The sequence below is a fragment of the Macrotis lagotis genome, chromosome 1 (genome assembly GCF_037893015.1).
Source record: "Macrotis lagotis isolate mMagLag1 chromosome 1, bilby.v1.9.chrom.fasta, whole genome shotgun sequence".
NCBI lineage: Eukaryota > Metazoa > Chordata > Mammalia > Peramelemorphia > Peramelidae > Macrotis > Macrotis lagotis.
This window is the reverse complement of record NC_133658.1, coordinates 10,031,240-10,057,087: the sequence shown is the minus strand read 5'-3', so window position 1 is coordinate 10,057,087 and position 25,848 is coordinate 10,031,240. Positions and strand designations below refer to the sequence as shown.

General features: G+C 44.5%; 1 protein-coding gene and 1 long non-coding RNA gene across 3 annotated transcripts in view; one reads left to right on the top strand and one right to left on the bottom strand.

Moving 5' to 3' along the window:
* The first annotated feature begins 5,170 nt into the window (after nucleotides 1–5,170).
* Nucleotides 5,171–25,848, top strand: part of LPIN1 (lipin 1) — a 90,527-nt gene continuing 69,849 nt past the window's right edge. The window contains exon 1 of one of the 2 annotated variants that reach the window (XM_074195123.1): nucleotides 5,171–5,277. In XM_074195123.1, the coding sequence (XP_074051224.1) occupies nucleotides 5,197–5,277 (81 nt within the window). In that variant the 5' untranslated portion in view covers nucleotides 5,171–5,196. The remainder of the gene's footprint in view (nucleotides 5,278–25,848) is intronic. The other variant, XM_074195107.1, reaches the window with a different exon arrangement.
* On the bottom strand, nucleotides 14,969–17,377 carry LOC141512677 (uncharacterized). Its single transcript, XR_012475572.1, has 3 exons — nucleotides 17,275–17,377; nucleotides 15,911–15,979; nucleotides 14,969–15,474 (listed from the first exon to the last, which is right to left on the bottom strand). It is a non-coding gene; the product is annotated as an uncharacterized LOC141512677 (long non-coding RNA).

Genomic DNA, 25,848 nt, shown 5'->3' with positions numbered 1-25,848 from the left:
AAAGATGTAGGAGTGGTTTGCCATTTCCTTCTCTATCTCATTTTATGTAAGACGAAACTGAGGGAAACCTGGGTCAAATGACTTGCCCAAGGTCACACAGCTAGGAAGTGTCTGAGGCTGGATTGAACTCGCAATGATGAGCTGACCTGACTCTATGCTCTGTCCACTACACCACTTAGCTGCCCCATGAATAGAAATACTTCAGCTTTGCTTGAATCCAGGTAAAGTAGCTGTACAGCGTTCTTCCAACTATTAGTGTAGAAACTTTATCACAAAGGAAATGAGCTGATTCTGCCATGACTTGTTCTTGAGGAAGCTCAGTTGGTTCTTTGAAATCACTTGGAATCACATTGATAGAAATGTTCTGCGTTTTAGTTGTTAACGGCCTATCTCTTTAATGAATCCCTCTAAGATTTTTCTAGAAATTCAAGTCCTATTCCCTGCCCTATGCTTTGTAGACTTGTTCTCTTTCTTTTTCTTCTTCTTATCTCCACTGACCTCCTCTCTGTCTCTATCTTTGTCTGTCTCTCTGTCTCTGTCTCTCTTTGTCTCTGTCTCTCTCTGTCTCTCTGTCTCTCTCTGTCTCTCTCTCTCTCTCTAGATAGTGACTTGGTCAGGGTCACATAACTAGTAAGTATCTGAAACTGGATTGAACTCAGGTTAATCATGAAGACTTAAATTCAAATCCAGCATCTTGTATTTCCTAGCTATGTGACCCTGAGCAAATCACAGCCTCTGCCTGCCTCAGTTTCCTTATCAATAAAATGGGGCTAATAATATTGTGCCTCATCTCTGGACTCTGGATATTTGCTCTAGCTGTGTCCTCTGCCTGGATTATGATCCTTTCTCATCTCTTCTCACTGGTTTCCCTGACTTTCTTCAAGTTCCAGCTAAAATCCCACCTTCTCAAGGAAGCATTTCCTCACCCCTTAATACTAGAGTTGAATATTTGCACTTTGTACTGACTCTACATATTTATTGGCTTGTTGTCTTTCCGATTACATGGCACTCCTTGAGAGTCTTTGACCTTCCTGGGTAGCCCATGGTGCCAGATGTACTAGCTCACTGATCCCCTTTCTCTTGCTCATTGAAGTTATTCCTCTTTACGATTTTAGAATTTAATTCCTCAGTTTCTCCCAACTCTCCTGGACTGGCTTTCTTGGAAGCATTTTGATTCAATATCTCTAAAATCTTTGCAGTCTGCTTTTCCAAAATCTTTGGTTCATGTCAAACTAAGCCCAGATTTTCTCTCCCTCTATCATAAATTCCTGGATAGAGCTCCAACTTCCCCCCAAAGTATCTTTAATGTCCATCCTATCAATCAGTGAGAATCACATTCAGAATGGAATCTCTAACTTGTTGCCTCCCCACCTTTCAAAGATGAAATTCTGTGAAGTGAAATTCTAAAATTCTTAATGGCTCTGCTTTTACCAGAGAGGGAGGGAGAGCTCCAGCAGATGGTTGGATCATTGATGTCCTCCCCCCTCCCCAACTAGATCATGCCTTTGGGTTAATCTTATGATGTGTTTTAGAAATCCTCATTTATTTCTCCTTTCTGTCCAAGTGGTCTGTAGAAACACTTCTTTCTCCCTTTTTTGGATTTTCACTTAAATATTCCCCATCATGTCTCCCTTCTCTAGTTCCTGAATTTCTTTACATATCCATACCTCCTTGGGAGACAATTCTACCCATCCCCTCCTCCCTTCTTTTACTTACCCTATTTTTTTTTTTAGGTTTTTGCAAGGCAAATGGGGTCAAGTGGCTTGCCCAAGGCCACACAGCTAGGTCATTATTAAGTGTCTGAGGGCGGATTTGAACCAAGGTACTCCTGACTCCAGGGTTGGTGCTTTATCCACTACGACCCCTACCCTATTTCTTTTAAATCAAGTATAGCGCTACAGATACTAATGAGGCCAAAATCTCCTGCCTGATTAGGACCTCTTGCAAGTTACCATTCCCTTTCTATTTTTGGTTCCCTCTTGAAAGAAGGAGATGAAATGAGAACTGAGCTTCTAGTCAGAGCCCCTGAATTTGGATCTCAGTCTACCTCTTACTAGCTGTGTGACCTTGAGCAAGTCATTCGTTTCTGGGTCTCATGTAGAAGGAGAGGACTGGAGAGAATAACTGCAGATGTTATATTTAGAGCAACTAGATTTCATAATGGCCACACAGCCTAGAATCAGAAAGACAGGAATTTGATTCTGGAGCTCTCACCTCTGTTTCTGCATCTGTAAGATGGAGTGAATGATATCCGCTACACAGGGTTGGTAAGGATCAAGTGTGTTAATGTGTAAAGCTCTTTGAAAAGGTAAAAGGATTCCTGATCAATGGGAGTTAGCTAGAAAAGCCCCTCCAAGCCTAGCCCTAGCCTAGTTTTATTCTCTGGAGAGTGGGGATAATTCTTGTCCTGCCTCCCTCCCTGGGCTGCTGTAAGGGAAGAACTTTGTGAGCCAGAGAGACGTGAATTATTCTTTTGGAATGTCTCCCAGGGGTATGTTGGAACTTGGCTGGTTCTGCCTTGAATGGTGGCCAGAGGAGGCAAGAACACTTCCCTGCTCAGGACTCCGTGTCCTGGAAGCCAATGGTCCAAATGTGGATTCAGCGTTTTCTCTTCTCTGGACTCTGACACTCTGACAAGGTGGGTGAGGAACCACTGGGTACACATGCATGTGCATCCACATACATGCATGCCCATGTACACACAGTCCCTTCCCTCACATGTGTGTGCAGGGATGACACTTCCCACATCACATAGACCAAGAGCTCATCATGTTATCTATCACCCTTTGACTATGAGTTTCTTAAAATATCTTGCCTGGGGAATGTAAAAATAGCCAGGCCAGGGACATGTGGAAAGGTCTGGAAGCATTGATGGCATGGGGCTGGTCACCTGTATTGTCCCCAATATTCTGACCTTCTGAGGAGCAAGTCTTGGGGGTAGAAAATGTCTACAACAACTGCCTCAGTTCACAATTCTGGCAGTTTTAAGATTCACCAAAGTGTTCTCCCAACAAGGCAGGAGCAACTTGAGGTTGTCTTGGAGAAGGAAAGAGGACAGCAAGCAGACCCTGGTGGGTGCTGGGGGACCTGGGAGACAATCCAGTAAAGGAGAGGTCAGTCCAAGGGTTGGAGCATCAGGATGTGCACCATGCTACAGACCTAGAGAAAAGAGTAGACTTTGGGTCAGAGTTAGATGGTGAGAGAGAGGTGGAGGAGTGAGTGGTTGATCATGGGAACAGACTAGGTTAAGGAACTGCCAAGTTACGAAGCACCGATATCTAGACTGAAGTCCTCTATTTGGGGGCAAAACTTGGGGAAGAGAGAAGGATGGTGTTAGGCACTCAATGAGGAAGGAAGGAGAAGTGACCTCCAGAGTAGAGACTGGTGGTTAAATTTGAATGTTGTCAACCTCAAAGGAAGACAGTGATGGTGACAGACAGTCTGGAAGATGGGGAGCCAACAATATTCTTGCTGCCCCTTCCTCAACCAGTGAGTGGGGGGGAGAGATGGAGAATAAGCCATCCAGGGAAGGATGCTAAGGGAGCCAGTGAAAGCCAAGATGGCAGGAGTGGTAGAAGAAAGCGGAGAGTTTATTTTCCCTAGACATCTTCAGATGAGGCTTGGATGATTTCTCCCTTGTCAAAAAGGTGATGGAAGAGATTCTGGCTCAAGTACAGGGGAATCAACATGGATACTGAGATCCATTCTTACTCCAAGATTCTGGGATTCTGTGTGTAATATTAGCTCCAGAGGAAAGAGAGACTGACAAAACCAGAACAAGACAAAACAAAAAAGCCAAAAAAAGCCCCTACCATTTACAAGTAGGGTGTTGATCTGCTTCTACTGAGACTTAATAATAACAGCTCACATTTTCACAATATGAAGCTTATAAACTCTCAAACTAGTTCTCACTTATATAGCCATGGAATGGTAAGGGAACTCAGATCCATCCCCTCCAATTCCCTTACATTTATCAGACAAAGACTTGGAAGCCGGAGATGCCAAGTTCACAGCTGCCCTTTGCAACTGGTGGTTGGAGTATTCTGATTCCCATTTTTCAGGGATGTGGAAGCCCAGAGAGAAGTGCAGTCGAGTGGAAGCCTGTGCTCAAATATCACTGCTCCCACTTTTCACTTGTGTGACCTAGGGCAAGTCACAGACCCTCCATCCTCAGTTTCCTCAAATGAAAAATCAGGGAAAGATATTCTAGATATTCTCAAAGGTCTCTTCTATCTCTAGATCTCTAGTGGCAAAAAAGACCAATCCACGATCTTACAGGTAGTAAGTGACAGAGCTGGGATCCGGATGTCAAGTAGATGAGTCCATTGGTCTTCCCATCCTAAAGAGCACCATCATTCTCTATGTATAAACAGTATTTAGCTTCTGGATAGAGACTGGATTGGTGCTTTAGGGAAATCCTGGATAAAGAATGACCAACCACCAATGCAGACCGCTCACTCTTCTTGCTTAGAGTTGCCAGAGATTATCTTCGGGATCTTGTTTAGAATCCTAAATAGTCTAAAGTAGGCCAGTCAACCAGACAGCAGCATTTATTAAACATGCACTGATGTTACAAAGAAAGGCAAAAAAGCTTTGCTTTCAACATGTCAAAGATTATGTGTCTAAGTGATAGAGATAGTGAAAAAGGTGGGTGATCTCCCAGGGAAGACCCAAGTAGCTGGGGCAGAATGTGCCCAAGGTCATTATCCCAGTAAGATGGCGCTAGAAGTGGTTGACACCAACAGGGACCTCTGGTGGAAGGTGAGACTTGAGCCCAGGTATTCCTGGCCCCAAGGCCATGAAGCCACACTGCTTCTATAATAATTGCAATAATAATTTCATCCAAACTTGGTGTTTTTTTTGTTTTTTTGTTCACACTCAGGTCCCCACCCATGTACAGGTGGGAAAGATTTGTGCCCACGCCCAAGCTGATTCTGTCCTTGTGACTTGGCTCCCAATCTTAAGGAGTCAGTTGCAAGGGAAAAGAGCTGTTAGTAGCCAGGCTCAGGTTTCCGACCTGGCCCGGCTTCCCAGACACTTGAGCAGGCAAAATTAGCCTGCTCTCACCATCCCTGGAATATTCCTCTCTCCCCTGCTTTGCAGGAGGCGCAGAAGTTTTCAACAGGCAGATCTTGTTAGTCTAGTCCCTTGGACGGAGTCTCGGGTGCACCTGAACAGAGACCCTGTGGAGGGACCATGGAGCCTGGGGATTCAACCGAGGGGTCTTCCATGGAAAGTCCACGTGGAAAATCCCTCCCAGAATCTGCTTGGTCATGGGTAAGGTACCGTTGTGCCTGTCACTGTGTGGAGGCTGGCCAACCAGGCCTTGCTTCTCCATTGAAAGTCAGGGCACACACTGGCCAGCCTGGATAGGGAAAATGGGTATTATACCTTGGAGCAGGAGGGGTGGAGGGCCCTGCCTTGGGCCAGGTGGCATAATCACCGACAGTCAAAGAACAAGAGAGCCACCAGTGAGGGACCTGGGAGGTCACTTGGGCCACCCCTTTGAGCTAGAATCATGGCAGAGGATTTGTAGACCAAGGGCCTAGGAACAGATCCTAACTCTTTGGGTGACAGGTGACCACAAGTTTTCTCTGCTTTGAAATGAAGGGATTGGTCTCAATGGTCAGAGATTTGGAGGTGGAAAGGCCCCAGGATGATCTAATCCATACCTTTCATTTTATAGTGGAGGAAACTGAGGTTCAGAGGAGAAACTTGTTCAAGGTCTGAACCTGGTGACCTGGTTCACAGTCTTTGAAGATTAATAGAATGTTCTCTGTTCTAAGCTCCTTCTTAGCTCCCATACTCCCTGTTCTAAGGTCTCTGACATTCTGTTCTAAGACTCTTAGCTTTGTTGGAACTGTATTTCTCATCTTGGAATTCATCCACTTCTGCCCTTATCCAACATTTTCTGTTCAGAAAGACCCATCCATATCTGACAGTCTCTATTTTCTGTTCCTGAATTCTGTGGTCCTTACTATATAGCCTCTCTGTAGTGGAGGGAAAGTTAGCAGAACTGAGATTCGAACCTGGTTCTTTTGGTCCTTGATAGAAACTCCTTGAGGGTAGGTCTGGGGTGGTTTTGTCTTTGCAGCTGAGTCACTTAGCACAGGACCAACGTTCCCTAAATAGTTATTGATTGATTGATTGACTCCATTACCAGTGTTCTTTCTACCTCTTCTTCCAACTCCCGGATTTCTTCCATTACTGTGTGTGTGGTGCCAAGAGAATTCAAAGCTTGGAATGTTGATTGAGCATTCACTTTAGGCAGAGTGATGGCTGTGACAGAGGCTATGGCTGGCCTGGGGCTAATGGATAACTGTCTGGAATGTACAATATCCCATGATGAAGTCATTAGAGATGAGTTGAGGGCTAGACACTTGAGTTGTGTGTGGGGTCGGGGGAGGCTTCATGGCAGAACTGTCCTCGGGACTGGGGTGAAATGTGTCCTGAATGTGAAGCTAGAACAGTTGGGTTCTAACCCTTCATCCAAGGCAATCTGTCTCCTCTCCCCTTTGGCCGTTGGCACATCCATGGCTCTGCTTAGGGGCTACAGTTTCCCCTCTGAAATCACCTTCCATCACCACCATGTTTATTTTTGTGATTTGCCCATTTGCCCATTGTCCTTCCCCTTAGACTACAAGCTCCTTGTGGGCAGGCAGTTTTTTCCTAAGTTGAGTAGAGTGTCTTGAATATAGTAAGTGTTGAGGACTTTGTTGACTGCTTGCCAGTAGAGGCCTCCCATTTTCCATTGACCTTTGATCTTTGACTCTTAGGACCTCTCTTAAGATGGGATGCTATTCTAGATATGATCTTCCAAAACTCAGAACTTTCCCTGCCCTGGTGATTAGAACCATTTTGAGTGAGGCTTCTACCATGGTACTGCCCCAAGGGTGACGGAGATCGCCTCCCTCATCTTATAGAGTCCATCTTGTGTCCTATGACAGAACCGAGGCACAGAAAAGTTTCATCTCTACGTCCCAACATCCCTATCAGTCTCTGGGAGAAATCAGGGTTCTTGGGATGCAGTTTGTCCTAGGGAGATGTGAAACTCACTCCTACCTTTCTTCTAAGATGCTTGAAAACCAATCAAAGAGGAAGGAGAAACGGGATGTCAATGGGGTGGGAATGGAGGAGGGACTGAAGCTGTTGTCATTCTTGCCTCTATGGGCAACAGCCTCTTTCCCTTCCAGAGATCTTGACTATGAGATGAACTAGGAGGGGAAGGGATAATTTTGTAGTATTCAATACTTAAGACACAAAGGGAAAATGTGAAAGGGGAAAGGCAATGGGTAAAGTTGGAGCCATGCCAACCTTGTCTGGCCTGGGTTCTTCCACTAGCTCAATGTTGGCAAGTCCCCTTCCACCTGCTCCTCAGTTTGCTCCTCTGTCAGACTGAGGTGAGGGGGTTTGGATTCAATAATCCTCAAGGTCCCTTTTAGCACTAATATTCTTCATGGGAAAGTTCCTTCTCCCTCAGATTGTTCTATAGGCTAAGGTTCCGGCTAGCTCTGATGTTCTGTCAACCCTTAAAGTCTCTACATTGGATTTTAGTGCAATTTAGAGAATGTTCCACCTCCTACATGGGGCTATTCCTGATTCTCTCAGTTGATAGTACCCCCTCCCCTGAAATAAGCTATGACTGAAACCCCAGAGGGTTTGAGACCAAAGCTCCCTGAACTCAGACTACACCCTGAAAATAGTTTAAATAATAAAACTCATGATGCCAGCTTCTTTGAAAAGAAATTGTATTGCTATACTAAGTCTGCTAATCACATAATTCCATTGAACTTGAAGGCTCACATGCCACCTTTCTCACGATAGTCTTGTGAAGAAGGTAGGGTGCATATACTTATTGCCATCTTATGGATGAGGATCCTGAGGTTCAGAGAGGTTTTAGTAACTACCCCAAATCCCACAGCTGGTTCATACTGAAACCTCACCCCTAGGCCTTAGGACTCCAAACTAAGCTCCCAGCCAGTACCCCAAGGGTCTCTGACTTGTGAGCTCCGTCAGCCTGTTGATTGAGGGTTGAGATGCCCTGAGATTTTCCTGTAATTAGCCATTTTAACATTTTATTTGGAAGTATTGGTGTCAGGAAAGCAACAACATCTCTTAAGCTCTTACTGTATGCCAATGCACAATGGCCATCTAGTTGAGCTCTAATCCCTTTGACTACCTGTCAATCACCTTCCAAGTGTTTGTCCACCCTCTTTCTGGAGTTCTCAAGTGAGGGGACATCCCGCTCTCAAAGCAGCCCTCTGGGGCCAGCTCCCCTGGGTCTGGCCAAAGGGATCAATAAGAGCAGGCTAATTAATGATTTGTACTGTGTCAGCCCCCCCTTCCCAACTTCCCCACCTGGGTCTTTTCTCCCAGCTCATTATTGCCATTTCTCTCAACCTGCATATGATTCAGACTCAAAACTTTGCATTATCCAGGTTATCTCCAGCTTATTAATTCTCATTTTAAACTATGGAACCCAGAACCGGTCATAGTATTCTAGATATGATTCTACAGAGAGATTATTGAGAAGTGTTTTACAAAGCTTAAAGAGCCATATCACTGCTAGTTATTCTCATTCCTTTTCTGTAGAAACTAATCTTTTTTGAAAAGTTAATTTAATTTTAAAAATGATCAAAATCTACTTTCCATCCTCATTCCCCCCATTCAACAAAAAAAAGAAGAAAAGCAAAATTCTTGTTAAGAAAAAGCATGGCTTTCACTGTAGTTTTGCGACAGCTACATCAGGCCTATTGCCAATGCTACTGAGCTTGCCGTCCACTCTGACCCCCAGATCCTTTTCAGCTGAACCACTGTCCAACGGTGTCTCCCCATGTTGTAGTTGGTTTTTGGGACCCAAATGCAAGATTACATTAATCTGCTACTCAATTGAATTTATTTGAAATTCAAGTGACTGGATTATACAATTGTAGCAGAAGGAAGGAGACTGCTGGGGTGAGTGCTGTGAGGTTGGGAGGCATCCCCAAAATACAAAAACAGATTTGGGTGTGGGTTGAGCTTGGCTGATGTCAGACTCCTGTTTAGCTCTAAGATTCTGTGGCTTGAGGAGTTCCCGCTCTCCAAATTTCTGTAAGGGCAGTTCAAGGATCAGTGATTGTGGATCTAGCTGATGTAGGTTCGAATCCTGGCTCTGCAGCCAAGCCCCTCCTCTTCTCGGACCTCAGTTTCCTTCTCCGGAAAAGGACCCAGGGGCATTATGGACGGGTCTCTAAAGCTACTTTTAGCTCTCGGGACGATGGTTCTCAAGTCTACCTTTGCCTTTCCTTAGGGGCATCATTTTCCATTCTTTGAATCATCTCTGATCTTCTTGGAATCCCTGAGCTTCCCAACCCCCAGTCCTCCCCTTACCCCCGGCCCTTCTAATCCTCTCACAACACAAAGGTCAAGCCAGCCGAGGTAATTTAATGAGGGCCTGGCCAAAGCCGGGCTTAGGGGAATGTCACTCCCTGGCCTTCACATGTCACACTATTAATACACCTCAGCGCGAGATGAACCTTTTTTTTACATAACAACGTGCTAGTGTTGACCCGCTCACCCTCAGCTTGTGGTCCATTGGGATCCCCAGGTCTGCTTTACTCGTGAACTTGAAACGAGTCTATCCTGACTTTTGAGCTCATTGTCTTTAGAGGCAGCTGGAGGATGGAGTCCTGTCCAGGAGACCGGGTCTGGCCTTAGCCACTTAGATCTGTGATTCTGGGCAGTCGCTTAACCTCTGTCTGCCTCAGCTAAAATGGTGGTAATAATAGCACTTAGCTTCCAGGGTGTGGGGAGGAGCAAAGGAGATGGCACATTTGTAAAACATTTAGTGCTTGGTTTGATGCTTAGGAGGGACTTATAATAATTGCTTCCTCCCTCCCTCCCTCCCTTCCTTTTCCTTCCTCCCTTCTTTCCTTCCTTCCTCCCTTTCTTCTTTCCTTCCTTCCTGCCTTGTGATTTGAGTGTCATTACCAAACATGAACATTTTCATATATTAACAAAGAAGAATAAAAGAGTACCTAAAACTATGAAACTTTGTTGAGTTTGCTTTTAAAAAAGTCTATTAGATTTAATATCTAAGCAATAAATTGTCCTCATTTTGTTCTCATCTCCTTTTTTTGTTTCTGTTAATGTGACTTAAAAAATGCTTTATTAACGATCTTTTCCCTCTACCTTCTTTTTTGAGTTACTGGGATTAAAAAAAAAAGCTTCCCCTGAGGACGAAGGTGCAGGGATGGCATTTTCTGCCAGCCAGACTAGAAGAGGATGGCCTTGGGGGGTGGAGAGACTTATCCAAGGTCTCACAGCTTTTAAGTGTTAGAGCTAGAATTTGAACCCAATTCTTTCCCGATTGAAGGCTCAGGTTCTAGCCACCAAGCTTCTCTCTCTCTCTCTCTCTCTCTCTCTCTCTCTCTCTCTCTCTCTCTCTCTCTCTCTCTCTCTCTCTCTCTCTCCAAGATCACATTTCTGCTATGTTTTCAAGACTTTTCCCTTAGTGATGGCATATTCTCCTTATTCTCCAGAGGAGGAGCCTGAGGGTCAAAATGATGGGGAGAAGAAAGCAAGCTTTGGGGAAGCCCCCAAAGCCCGGCTGGCTCTTCTCCCCGAGAGGCCGTTTCATGATTCATCTGAAGATGCCCATGGCCTGGCCATGAGTTGACCCAAGCTGCTGGCCAGCTGGCCATTGTCACTCACTCCTCCCTCCCCTCATCACTCCGCGCTCACTCACTCCCTCAGAATTCTCATTGAAGGAACCAGGAGCTTCATTCTGTTCATCACCTTGTCCCCATTTGCTCCAGAATCCCTCAGACCTCTTTGAGATCCCCAGGCAGGAGGCAAACTCCTGTTGGAGTCGGGATGCCTGGGCTCTGACAGTCCCACAAACGAGTCGGGTGACCTCGGAAGGCACTTGTCCCTCTGGGTCTTGCTTAAAAACTGGAGGTCTGAACTCTAGGCTCCCTCCATCACGAGCAACCTGGGATAATGAGATTCTGGATTTGAGGATTTTTTTCTGTGCCCCCCCCCAAGTTAACTATTTATTGTTCAATCATTTTCAGTCATGTCTCACCCTTCATGACCCCATTTTGGGGTTTTCTTGGCAGAGATCCTGGAGGGCTTCACCATTTCCTTCTCCAGCTCATTTTACAGATGAGAAAACTAGGACAAACAGGGTAAAGTGGCTTGCCCAGGGCCACATAGCTGTTAAGTGTCTGAGGCCACATTTGAACTCAGGTCTTCCTGACTAGTCTTGCTTCTCTTTCCACCATGCAACTCTTATTCTGTGCCAGGAACTATATTGATTAATATAACCAGGAATTAGTTTTTAATGCATTTGAAGTTTTATTCTTATTTTTAGTTTTTTGATGGAGTTCAAAGGGGTTTAGTAACTTGGGATCACCCAGCTAGGAAGAGGATATGTGTAAGCCGGCCCCTGGACCAGGAACTGAAGAGCTTTTGCCCCCCCCCCCCCCAACTTCCCCCTCCCATTCCTCTGCCCCCACCACCCTTCCCAGTGGGTGGGAGGATCGCCCCGAGAGCTTGGGGCTGCTGGGACATCGGCCAGCTCCTGGTCTGCCCCTGGCCGGGCCCAGCTGGTAATGGTGGTGAGGATGTTAAGCCAAGGGCAGCTGGCTGTGGGTTAGGGCATGGGGGCTATTTTCACCCCTGGCCCCCAGCCAGGCTGGATACCAGGCCAGGGCAGCTGGAGAGGATGGGAGCTCTTGGAGGCACCTGCTAATGGGGCTGTGGGCCACTTGTGGTGGGTGGCAGCCACCTGTGGCCTTTCCCCTAGTTTGTGTGACGTTCTGCCATGTGGGGGGTCTTGGTTTGCACCTGGTCGATCCAGACACACATTCAGAGATGGTAATATAACCTTTGATGTTGGCTAACATTTTATATTCCTTATCTCCAAGAGGTAGAACAGAGCTGGTGCTCTGACCCCTGTGCCACGCAGCTGCCCCATGGGAAGAATGGAAATGCAACAGTGGGAAGTGTTGTATGGGGCATGCCCAGCTGGCACCTGCTCCCTGCCTGGTTTCAACTCATTAAGAATTGTTAATGGAGGTGGTCTGTCTTTCTTCTTATTAACCGTATCCCTAGTCTTTAGCCATGTCTTTAGCTGGCATGCCATAGACATTGATGAATGCTTACTGAAATTATCAGATCGGGGGGTGGTGGCTAGGTGGTGTAGTGGATAGAGCACTGACTTTGGAGTCAGGAGGACTCAAGTTCAAATCCAGCCTCAGACACTTCATAATTACCTAGCTGTGTGGCCTTGGGCAAGTCACTTAATCCCATTGCCTTGCAACCTCCTCCCCCAAACAAAAACAAGAAATTATTGATTTGGATTGGAGAGTCTATAGGCAGGAAAGAATGGGGTACATTTAAGGGTCTCAGGATAGTCAAGACTCAGAACTCACCTAGTCTACCTTCCTCATTTTACAGTTGAGGAAACTAAGACCTCCCAAAGTTTAAAGATTGGCCAAAGCCAATCTTGCAGGAAGTGTTAGGTCTGGACCTTGGTCTGTGGTCGTTTGTTGGCTGAGGTTTTTGATTCTGTAGGCATCAATCGAGGACAACTGATGTCGAAGTTTCATAGTGACAGCTGACATCTGTGTAGCACTTTGCGTCACTGGCAGTATCTGATTTCATCCTTGTAATGGTCCTGATTTGGACGGGACGGCATCTGAGGGCACTCACCACCCCAAGATTCTGGGGCTTGGTACAGTTCTGTGAAAAAGGCATCCATGATGAACTCAGCTTACAGAAGAGGATGGTGAGGCTAAAGAGGGGAATTAATTCACTCACAGACAAGACCACAAGACACTTTCCCAAAGTGTCCTTTAGACCTCCAGATTTGGTACAAATCCTATCTCTGTGACTTTTTGGCCTTAGTTTCCTCATCTATAAAATGAAAGGGATGAGGACTAAGTGTCCCCTGGGAACCTTGGACATTCTGAGATGCTGCCAAAGTCTCTTCAGCACCTTGCCTTTTCCCCTCAGACTCCTTAGTGCTCAAAGCTTGGTCATTTGGTTGCCCTGTGTCATGCCCACCACTGTCCAGAAGGGGGTGAACTCGCTCAGTCTGTGAGCATGTCCGGCTCTTTTGTCCCTCACTGGGATGTGGCATGTCCCAGAAAGGGACCATGAGCTTGAGCTAGCCCATGAGGGCGTTGGAGCCAAATTGTAGGGATTTTGTGGTTTTTCTTGGCTGACAGAGCAGTGGGAAGGACCTTGGATTTTGGGATGGCTCCACTGGCTCCAAACTGGGGGACTTTGACCGGGTGGCTTCTCCTATGGGGCCTTAGTTTTCAATTCCCACAAAATGAGCTTCTTGATCCTTTCCTTATGAGGTTCCTTTTAACTGAGAAATGATAGGATATTGTGAAGGCTGGAGAGATTTCTAGAATGTGTATACATATACATATACATATACATATATATATGTATGTATGTATGTATGTATGTATATATAAATTTTTTTGCAAGGCGATGGGGTTAAGTGGCTTGCCCAAGGCCACACAGCTACGTAATTATTAAGTGTCTGAGGCTGGGTTTGAACTTAGGTATTCCTGACTCCAAGGTCAGGGCTCTATCCACTGTGCCACCTAGCTGCCCTAGAATATATGTATTTTTAAAGGAGATGGCTGTCTTATATTGAGAAAATTCTTTCATAAATGTTGGTGGTAATGGTTTACCCATCTCATCAAGAAAACAATGTCATGGAAACAGTGTTGGGATTAGATTCAGTGCACTTAGGTTTTACTTCTGACTATCATTTCCTGTGGGACCCAAGGAGTCCTCCCCTCCTACCTGTCTCCCATCTTTTCTTCATTCTTTTTCTGCTCCCTCCCTCCCTCCCTCCCTCCCTCCCTCCCTCCCTCCCTCCCTCCCTTCCTTCCTTCCTTCCTTCCTTCCTTCCTTCCTTCCTTCCTTCCTTCCTTCCTTCCTTCCTTCCTTCCTCCCTTCTTCTTTCCCTTCCTTCCTTCTTCTCTCCCTCCCTCCCTCCCTCTCTTCCTTCCTCCTTCGCCCCCTTCCTTACTTCCTTCCTTCCTTCTTCACCTTTCTCTCTTTTCCTTTCCTTTGTTTGGGAGTAAGAACATCTGAGTGTGAATCCTGCTTCAGATCCTTCATTGCTGTGTGGTCTTAGACAAACCAGTTCATGTGTCTGAGCCTCGGTTTCTTCTCCTGTAGAATGAGGACAATATTACTTGCATAGTCTATTCTCCTTTGTCCTTGCTAGGAACTTTCCTGCCTCTTGGATCTCAGCAGGAGGAAGCTATCACTGTGGTCTTAATAGTAGATGAAGAAAATGTCTGAGCAGAGTGGGTAGAGATACATGGTCCGGTGGGGTCTTATGACCCTTGCTGAAAGTTCCATTTATTAATAGCTATTTGATAAACACAGGCTGCTCACCAATGGCCAGGATAGGAAGGGATCCAGTTTCCCATTTTTGTCCAACTACAAATGCTTAGCAGGTTCCAGGCCCCCAAATCAAGCCAACAGGAAGGTATATTACGGGAGAAGAATGTTGAAGAATAGCTTCTGTTGACATGGTCCTACTTAGGTCCCCACAACAAGTCCTGCAAGGTAGGCACTGGCATCTCTCTTTTACAGATGAAGAGACTGAGGCCCGTGGAGGTGACTAACTCAAGAGATCATATAGCTAGTGACCTTGACCTCAAATCTAGAACTAAAATCTCAGTGTCCGAGAACTCTTGGAAAGAAACCTCCCTCTACCCATGCAGGTGAGCGACTGTCTCCAACTTAGCCCTTGAAAGTCTGCCTGGAATGGCCAAGGAATTCAGTGACTTGTCCCTTTGGCAGCCTGGCCAAGACTAGGGATCCCTAAGAAGAATTTTTTTAGTTTCTAATGCAATGTATTTTATTTTCTTTTTAAAAAAATTATCAGTTTATCTGACTAAGAAATATACAAAATAACATTTTATTAAGAGTTTCATAATTGAGAGAAATGCTAAATTTTAATTAGAGGTTAGTAAAAAAATACAAATGTAAATTTTTTTCCCAATCAAGTTTATGGATCTTTTGAAATCTATCCAGGGACTCCCCCTAGGTTAAGAATTTTTGCTATAAATGTTTGAATATAGACATCAATCCTGAGACGTCATTTTTACTGGGAACTTCTCCAAATGGGGAAATTCTGTCTACCCAAACAGGTAGCGACTTGTCTGGAGTCAGTTAATATATTCCCAAGGTAAGATCTGAACCTAGGTCTTCCTGTCTCTCTCCACTGCTCTCCTCATTTTGCAAAAACTTTATGCACAAAAAATCTATAAGAGGAGAAAGACCCACCCTGTGAGTTGGAGGGCCACCAGAGATTCTCTGGTCTCCACCTAGCCATAGCAGGAATCTGGTCTCCACCATCTACCATTTTCCTCCAGTCTTTTGTCCTCCCACAATCTGATGGCTTTGCAATTTCTCCCATTGACTGGCTTTGTGGTGCATTGTCTCGGAAACCTGTCAGAGGAAGAGGAAATGAGATGTTGATACGAGAAGATGGATGGACAGGAGGCAACGTGAGGCATTGCTTCCCAAGGAGCCTTCTTGGTCAGTCACTGGGACAAAACAGAAGAGTTGGTGGATGATGGAGATTTTTTGTAGCCTTCTACTGGGGCACTGCCAAGGGAATGGGAAAGGGCTCCAAGGTGGCACTACCCAACTCAGGGACATCCTTTGCCTCTGAGGCCTTGGGCAGCTCCCAGAGCAGACTGGTGCGCTCAGTACCAACACAGGGAAAACCCTCCAGGAGCTCCAAACTTCCTGGGCTCATCCCTCCTCATCCCTCACATTGATAATGAGATTGTTATTGTTGATAATGCTGGCTGATAAAGCTTGACATTGATAGTAACATAATCATAGCATTTATTATGTTATATTAATTATACTCTATTACCTTGTGCTAACAGCCGGTCACATGGAAAATGCTTCATAAAAATCATCTCATTTTCTCTTCACAGCAAACCTGGGAAATAGATGCAATGATTATTTCCATTTTACGGATGTGGAAACTGAGGCAGGCAACCCCCTCCTAGAGTCACACACCTAAGAAGTGTCTGCAGTTAGATTTGAATTCAGAGCTTCATGACTCCAGGTCCAGCTTTATCCTCCACTGTCCCTTCCTATTTTATCAATATTCCATTGTGTCCAACTCTCCGTGACCTGAAGTGGAGTTTTCTTGGCAAAGATACTGGAGTGGTTTGCCATTTGCTATTTTAATACCTTATCAACTCCTACTTAGACTTTTACAGAACCCTTAATGGACCTCTCTGCTGCCCAGTTTCCAAACCGAGACGCCCAATGAGGGAGAGCCCATTAGTCACTGGTCTGTTGAGAAGCTCCTTACTTCCAGGCCCTATGTGCTAAGAGCTGGAGATGCATAAAAGGACAAAAAAGGCATTGGCCCCAGGAGTCCTGCCCTATGGAAGGAGACAAGGTGCAAATAATGAGGTAGAAATGCTACGGGGGCTCATGCAAAGCTGACCAGGCCCTCCACTCCGGGCTTGCCCATTTGTAAAGTCTGTAAAATTCTTCTTGTTTTGGCCTTTTGGGGCAAAGTTTATAGGCTAAATCTAATCCCTTTTGCAGAACAGACCTTCCAGTAATCAATGCCAGCTCTCCTGTCTCTCCTTGACCCTATACCACAGAGTCCTGTGCTCTTCTGGCTTTCATACTCTGTCCAACACCCTCTCCTTCTCTTGTCTTCACTTCTCTCTGTCTCTGTCTGTCTGTTTCTCTCTTTCTCTTTGTCTGTTTCTCTCTGTGTTTCTCTGTTTCTCCTTCTGTCTCTCTGTCTCTGTCTCTGTCTCTCTCTCTCCCTCCTCTCCTATCTTTCCTTCCCCCTCTTTCTCTGTCTCTCTTCCCCCTTTCTCCTCTCCTTTCTCTCTGTCTCTGTCTCTGTCTCTGACTCTCTACCTCTCTCTTTGGGTTCAAATTCAGCCTCAGTCACTTATTAGCTACATGACCCTGGAAAGTCACCTTTGTTTGCCTCAGTCTACTCCCAGGGTTGTTATGGAGATCAAATAAGGTAAAATCTGGAAGTGGCTAGAACCTGGTCATCTCTCTCCTGCCGGATCATATCATTGTCCACTGTACCTTTCTGACCTGTTTCCCTTCTGCCCTCTTTTCTGTCTTTTCATTCATCCATTCCAGTTTGTTGGTTTATTCATTGTTTATTTTTAGCATTCATTAAAAACATTTTGAGTCCCCCCTCCCCTATTTGGAAGGCAAACCCCATGAGATCAGGGAAGTCATACATACCTGCCCTCCGCTTCTCTCACAAAGCCACTCCCTAGTTCAGGCCCCCCTTGCTTCTGGTCTCCTACCACTCCCAAAGTGATTATCTAAAGAGGTCAGATCTGGCTCCTCTCTGACTGACGGAGTTTCCTCGCCTCTCTATTGCCTCAAGGGAGAAACACATGTTTCTCTGCTTTATATTTCCAGCCTCATGCAATCGGACTCCATCAGGTGCTTTTGGGTTGAGGTCAGCCACCCCTTGCCCACTCTACCTTGAACCTATCTCGGTTTCCATGCTGTTCCCTATTGGCTGCAGAGTCGATATCTCACATCTGTGCTTTTCAACAAATAAGTCAAGCTGTCCCCCCCTAGCATGTCCTGCTCCGTTCAAGGCTTGGCTCTAGGCCCCCTCCTACCCAAGTATTTTCTTGTTGTTGAAATGCCCAGTCTGAATCTATGTATCTACACGTGCTGTCTACACATGTGTCCACACATGTTGCTTCTCCCTCCTACTCCTCTCACCCCCACCAAGGAAGGAAAAAACCAAACATTTTAAAATAAAACATTGTGCTTAATACTCCACAAATATCATCTCATTTAATCCTCCCAACAACTCTAGGAGTAGGCGCTATTTTTACTTCCATTTCATAAATTTAAAAACAATACCTGAGGCAAACAGAGGATAAGGGACTTGCCCAGGGTCACACAGCTGAGAAATGTCTGAGGCTGGATTTGAATTCAGAGCGTCCAGTGCTCTCCCCATTGTGTCCCTTAGGGGCCTCAAGAGGAAGGACGCAAGCTTCCTGAGGCAGTGACTGTTTGCTCTCACCTTGGCGTTCTCCGAGGCCCATGCACAGGTCTAGCGAACATTGTTGAATTAAACTGGCTTCCTGTGTATGAGACCCGGACTTGTAGCGAAACTTCTCTGATGTTCCAGGGATAACTGGCTCAAAAGGTTGTTTTGAGGATCAACGTGCTTAGCGAATCTTACAATGTGGTTGTCTGGTTTACATAATCTGAAATTCTTGGAACTCTAATGGGCACCCATTTGAATAATAAACATAGCCAGCGTTTATATAGCCCTTACTAAGCCCTGGATAACTGAGATCTCATCTGACCCTCATAAGAGTCCTGCAGTCTGTCTTCCACCCTTCCCTTCATTTCTTCTCAACTGCTTTCGTGGAAAAGTCAGTACAAGAGGTCGGGGGCCTCCTTGTTCTTTCCATGGAACGATCAGGTTGTGGGCTTCCCCACCTCTTCTAGGAAATTAAGAACAGCACAATTTGTAGCCAAGTTGGAAATGGCTTTTGTCATTGCCCTGCGTTTGTGGCAGACTTTCACCTCCTGTTGTTGCCAGACCTGTCATCCTACCTCTGGGCTGCTGCTACTTTCCAGCTGGGTTGGTTCTGGTCCTTCACTCTTGAAGAAGACCAAAACCACATCACCTTGTCGGAGTCAAGTTGCAGTGTGTCTGACTAGGGCTGATCGGGCCAATAGGGGGGCACAATGCTCTATTACAAGACCCGTACAAATGGTCCACGTGAACACCTGGGATGGGTTCTCTAAACGTAGGCATCTCACATTTCCTTTGAGCTGCTTCCATTCTATCTTCCCCACTGATGAGGGCACGCCATACTGGGCGAGCTTGTGCCACTGCCTCCCTTGCTGTACAATCAATTCTAAAGTTCCTTAGAGAGACCTTCAAGGTGACCTGGTGTCACTTCTTCTGACTCCCTTGTGAGAGCCTTGCCCTGTGTGAATTCTCCATAAAATAGGCCTCTTGGCAAGGGTACATCTGGCATTCTAACAATGTGCCCAACCAATCATAGTTGTACTCTTTGTACTAATGTTGTAATACTTGACAGTTTGCCTTGAGAAAGGACCTCATTGTGTGGAATCTTCTGCCAGGTGACCTTCAGAAGCTTCCTAAGACAATCTATCTATCTATCTATCTATCTATCTATCTATCTATCTATCTATCTATCAGGTTTTTGCAAGGCAGAGGGGTTAAGTGACTTGCCCAAGGTCACACAGCTAGGTGTCTGAGGTCACATTGGAACTCAGGTCCTCCTGACTCCAGGGCCACTGTCATTCACCACATCATCTAGCTGCCCCTCCTAAGACAATTTAAATAGAAATGATTCAGTTTCCTGCCATGGCACTGGTAGACAGTCCAGATTTCACAAGCATAGAGCAATGAAGTCAGTAGACCTTTAGTTTGGTAGTCAGTTTGTAGTACCTCATCTCCCACACTTCCTTCTGGAACCTCCCAAATACTGAGCTAGCTCTGGCAGTGCAGGAGTCAACCTCATTATCAATGTGTCCCTGGAAAGGACACTGCCAAGGGAAGTGAACTTGTCCATTATCTTCAAAACTTCTCCATTTGCTGTAATGGATGGTTCCACATATGGAGGGTGTGGTGCTGACTGATGGAGCTCCTGGGTTTTCTTGGTATTAATTGTCAGTCCAAAATGAGCACAAATAGCAGAGAATCGATCCATACTTTGTTGCATCTCAGCTTCAGAGGCTGCATGGAGGGCACAATCACCTGCAAACAGAAGATCATGCACCAGCTCTCCCTCCACTTTGGTCTTGACTTGTCGCCTTGTCAAGTTGAAGAATTTATCATCAGTGCGATAGCTGACCTTGAGACCATGTTCATTCCTCAGTGAAGATGGTTGATAACAGGCTGAAAATACCATGTTAAAAACAACATGGGAGCAAGGACACATTCTTGTTTCACTCTGTTGGTGATTGGAAAATTTCGAGAGCATCATCCACTATCCAGAACCCAGGCAAGCATGGCATCGTGGAACTGATGTACAATACTGATGAACTTCTTCAGGCAACCAAATTTTGACATAATTTTCTATAAACCCTCATGACTGATTCTTCTAGTTATCATTTTGCTTTGAGGCTATCACTTTGGTTGAATGAGAATATTTAACTTGGAGAGGATGAGTCTGTGATCAGTCCAGCACTTTATATGAAGACAAAGATGGTCTTCTTGACCTTCACAATCTGCCTATCTCTTCTCCTTACAATGATACCATCTATTAGATGCCAATGTTTGCTTTGAGGTGCATCAAGGAAGTTTTATTGTTTCTAAAAGAAACTTTTTCCAATCATTCTTTTAATTTTAGTGCCCTTCCTAGGCAAAAATCTTTTAATCTTTTTTGATTTATTCTGTTGAAAGCTTGTTTGTACTTATTTGTTTGAGACTGAGTGATTCATCTTGAGCCAAACAGCTCAATAAGTGTGTTCAGGGAAGATTAGTACCTCTAGTGTGAAGGCTGCTGAGCAACAACCACAATAACAATACTTGTGTAATGCTCATAAACATAAAATTGGCAACAGAAAAGTATGACTCTAGGTAGATGACCTTGGATATATTTAATGTAATGAAAGTGGCTCAGCTAGGGACATGAGATGCCGACAGGCCATGGCACTGAGCAGACAATCTGACTGGATCAGACAATCTCCCAACTGCCCCTTTCTTAGGTCTGGAAATCCACCTTTCAGAATTCATCCCAAGGTCACAGGCTTTTTCTAGTCATCATCTCATAACATTTGCTTATATCAAGTTTGCAGTGTGCTAAAAACACCAAATGCTATCTAACCTTGCTTTGACATTAAATAAACTTGTGTTATTAATTAATGTGAAAATGGTGGTGCTTGATCTACCATATATATATATATGTATGTATGTATAAAATGTACAGGCAAATATCTATTCTTATTAAGCACCTATATATACATATATATATATACATATAAGTCCCACATAATATGCAGTATACTTTATATATATTCATATATGTAGGCATAAAAACATTCATCTGTATCTCCACTGGTCATGTGTGCATGCAGTAAAAATGAGTGGTGATCTGAGGGGAAGGGCTAGCTGGGGAGGGGTAATAAAACTGAGAAAGGTTCCTACCCAGGCCATGTTGGAGCTGAGTCTGGAAGGAAGTCATTGAAGATGAGGTAGAGAGGAGAAGCCTAGTTCTAGGGAGAGGCAGTTGGAAGGCATGGAATTGGGAGACAGAGTTATATGTGAGAAGCAGTCAAGAAGCCAATGTTACTAGAATGAAGTGTTTGGGTGAGGGGCATAAGGTATAAAAAGACTGGAAAGGCAGGTGAATCCAGGTTATGAAGGGCTTTGGATGCCAAGCAGAAGATTTTGGTTCTGGAGGCAGTAAGAAACCAACCGGAGTTTATTGGGTGAGATGATGGGAGGAGTTACATGGTCAGTTTAGAACTTTTGGAAAATAACATTGCTGACATTGGAGGATGTATTGGAGTGGGGAGAGACTGGAGGCAGGTAGACCCTTCCAGCAGTGCCTGCAATAGTCCAGACTCAAGGTGATGAGGTCTGCACCAAAGGGGAGAAGAGGGAGGTAATTGAGGGTTTTTGTGGTTTACCTTGGTGACAGATAGGAGGTGGGATAGGGATGGGGGTAAGGAGCTGAGGTTTCGAGCCATAAAAATGAAGTCAAGTTGGCCTGGCATGAGTTTGGTGTAATGTGTTTTTCAGGAAGCCATTCTGATTCACTGTGACTACTATGTTCTTTTGTCAATCCTAACTGCCCTTTTCATCACAAATTCCAGAATTTTTACCAGAAATCAAAGAGAAGCTCACTGTCTATAGTTTCAAAATTCTATTCTTCTACTTCTATTGTCATTAAAAATCTTGCCTCTGGTTGAGGGCTCGGTCCTGAACTTGGAATCAGGAAGACCTGGATTCATCCTCTGTTTCTCATATTTAATGACTGAATGGCTATGAGCAAGTCACTTAATCTCAGTGAGTATCCATTTTCTCCTCTAAAATGGGCATGACAATGTCTATTCCACTGGGCTATGAGAAGACTCCACTACTATCATGTATGAAAAAGGCCTTCCCAAGCTTTGAGACTGTCAAAATTCCGGTCATCCTTATTATGTGGCTATTCTCCAATATGACGATAAGCTCCTCTCAGTCACCAGTCAAACAAAGATTCCACCCACTAGGTCTTTCAGGACCCTGATTTTCAGCATGTTTGGTCTAGGTAACTCGAACTCATCAAAGGTGTTTTTGAATTCTCACCCTACTTATCGTGAGCACCCAGGACCTATTAATCACTTGTGTTCTGTCTCTTCCAGTGCAATGATCATTCTCCTTGGGAGAGAAAACAGAAGCTTTCTCCTCATTGACCTTGATCCATTGAAGGCAGTCAGGTAGTATGGTAGACAGAGAATTGTAAACCAGGAATCCAAGAAAATTTGAATCCTGTTGTGTAGCTATGTGACCCTGGTCAGCTCACATAGCTAATTTCCGTGGGTCTCAGTTTCCCAATCTGTGAAATGTGGAAGGGGCTAGATTTGATGGTTATTTATTTTTTGTTGTTGTTCATTCTATGAGCCTACGATCCTGTTGCATTGGTCTATCAGTGCTTCTGTCTTGAATGAGCACTGACGATGGGCATTGGGTGGATTCCAGAATTGAACAGAAGGAGATAACAGAGAGGGTTGTATTTCAGATTTTACCACATGTGCAATCTTTCTGAACCTTTTCTGCCATTGAGGTTGGTCTATCTTTTAAACATCCCCTTCAGAGACAATATGGTTATGAGTCATGGAATACCATGTCCTTTGAAGAATCAGAATAATCAGTGACCTAAAGGACATTGGAGGGGGACATTTGAAGGGTGAATAGGGTGAAATGCCTCACCAATGGTGGACCACCCATGGCATCATCCATGGCATGAATGCACTAAAGAGGGGGTCATGTAGTAAGAATAAGGGGTAGCAGGAGGACCTCCAAGGACTTCACCAATACCTCCAAAACTAAAAAGTTCTGAGGACAGCATCAAACCCATCAGATAGGCTTTTAAGGAATGTCTTAAGGAAATTGGTCAAGCATCTCACAGGTGAGCAGGTGGTATGAGCGGTATTATAGGTGGGAGGGTAATGGGCTAGCATTATCTTATTTGATCCTCACAACAACTTCATTTTAGATATGGGGACACTGAGTCACAAAGAAGGGAAGTAACTTACCCAAGATGACAAAACTTCACAGTGGTATTTGAATCTAGGTCCTCTGCTTTCAATGTTTTTCCTTCACTACCTTGTCCTTGAATACATTATTTCCATCTTTGTTGATTAGTCCTGGAACTTCCCATTCATTTCTCATACATCTCTGGTGCAGATGACAGAGGCCAAATAGAATCTATTGAATGGATTTTTTTTTTTTTGATCACTGACCCTCTGACGGCTTTGTCCTCAACAGAACATGAGGATGTTTAAGTAGGCAAAATTCCCAACTTGCCCTCTCCTGGTGCTGACCCGGTTTTACAACTGCCTGGTTATTTATGACTGATTGAAGCTCTCTGAGAAATCATCCTTTCTGGCAGATGAGTCAGTCAGAGAATGATGAGAAAATGACTTCATGATGCCTTGCATTCCTTGGAGAGGCAGGGTTAGGAAAGGAAACAGAAGGTGCTTGGGGAGAGTTTGTTGTCTAATTTTAATACAAATACTCGGAGGCATAGTAGAGAGAATGGAAGAGATAATTCCTAAAGTCCTTTCATTGGACCAGAGTTATTACTGCAAGGGGTAGCTCAGAGATATCTGACCCCCTGCCCCCTCCCCTGTCACAGGACAGATGAGGAAACTGAGGGGGTCATACAGGAATCAGTGTTTGAACCCATGCCTCTACATTTAGTGAATAAGGTCAGAAAGCTTTCCATTCCCTTACCTGTTTCAAAGGGAATCTCCAGATTAAAAAAAAAAAGTCTGGTTTATTTTTGTTTATATTTGTTATATTTGTTTATATTTGTTAATATAAAACAATATAAAGAAGGCCTGGATTCAAAACTCCCTTTGCCACTTTGCCTGGGAGACTGTGAGGAAGTCCTTTCATCTCCATGGGCCTCAGTTTCCCCAGGGCGGACTAAATGAGTCCTAAGGTCCCTTCTGGACTTAAATCTATCCCTATTTTACAGTTGAGGAAACTGAGGCAGCAAGAGGTAAAGCGACCTGCCTGGGGACCCACAGCTAGTAAGTAATGAGTGGTAGCAAGATGAATCTATGTTCCTTCTCCCTTTTCTCTGGACCGTGAAAGGATAACAAGAGTAGCACATGGATCTTGTCACATGAACAGCCCTTTTCCCATACTTCATTTCTTCTACGGAATTCCTCATTTGTTCACCCCACTAATACTTTCCTCTCACCCTCTGGACTTTGATTTTCTTATTTGATCTTCACCAAGGTAGGAAGGGAAAATATTCTTATCCTCATTTGACAGTTGAAAAGACATGATCATAATGATACAGGGGCTTACCGGAAAGTGCACAATAATTGCTTATAGAACTTAGATTAGAGCCCAGGACTCTATGGATCGGCTGATACAGGAATCTTAGTCAGAGGACCTGGGTTTGAATCCTATCTCTTTCATTTAGTACATATGTGATCTTGGGTAAATCATTTCTCATCCCTGAGTCATGGAATCTCTCTCTGTATAATGAGAGGTTAGATTTCCAGCTAAAAATCCATGATCTAATCATTCCATCAATCAACTGGCCACACGTATTTGTTAAGTGCCTACTGTATACGAAGGATTATGGTAGATGGGGGAACTCCCCCCCTTTTGTGATGTGCTGTGTCTCCAAGCACAGGGGACCTTCCTCAGTTCAGTCATTGGTGGCAGTGAGGATGACTCTGGCTTCCTCTTCCTTTTCCCTTTCCCGGCTGGTGCTCAGCTCTCCCTGGGGCATGTCTCTCAAGCTTAGTCTCCCATCATTAAGTGTCATTAAGTCCAATCGTGATGACTCTGGTTTCAGGGTACTGTCACATGTTTGATGACACCTCTGATGTTCTGATTGAGGGATGGGCTCAGATGACAGGTGAGTGAATGAGGCAGAGGAGAGTCTCTACCTCAGGCTTATAATTATGAGGAAGTGTTTGAGGAAGGAGCTGGTAGGGCTTGACTGGAAAAGTCATGAGTAAGCATCCATTCATTTTGTTATTCTTGTCTTCATTTTCATCTGGAAATCTTAATTCAGCACCTATCACTCACTTCTTGCTAACTCTGGACCTGGGCAGGTCAGGTCACTTCACCCCTTCTATCTCAGTTTCCACAATTGTAAAATGGGAATACTAATAGCACCTACTTCCCAGGGTTCTTATCAGGATCAAATGGAATAACTAGTAATTTTTTTAGTTTAGTGCTTGATACTTAGCTCTGGGTTGGGAAGGCACAAATCATGTAATAATAATAAAATTAATAATAATAATAATAATTAATATTAATAATAAAGAATAATAAAGAATTGTCATTTCTTTAGGGGTTTAAAGTTTACATCCCCTATATTAACTCACCTGACCTTCACAACAACCCTGTTAAGTGAGTACATTTAGTGTCATTGTACCCATTTTATAGATGAGGAAACTGAGTCTCAGAGAGGCTGATAAAAATGATGCTGCTGGACTAGATCTTACATCCTTAGCAGGTCAAAGTTCAAAGACTGCTTTGGGTTATCTTACCTCATTTGATCCTCTAGATTATTTTGGGAGGTAAGACTATTATTTCTTATAGATAAGGAAATGGAGACCCAGAGA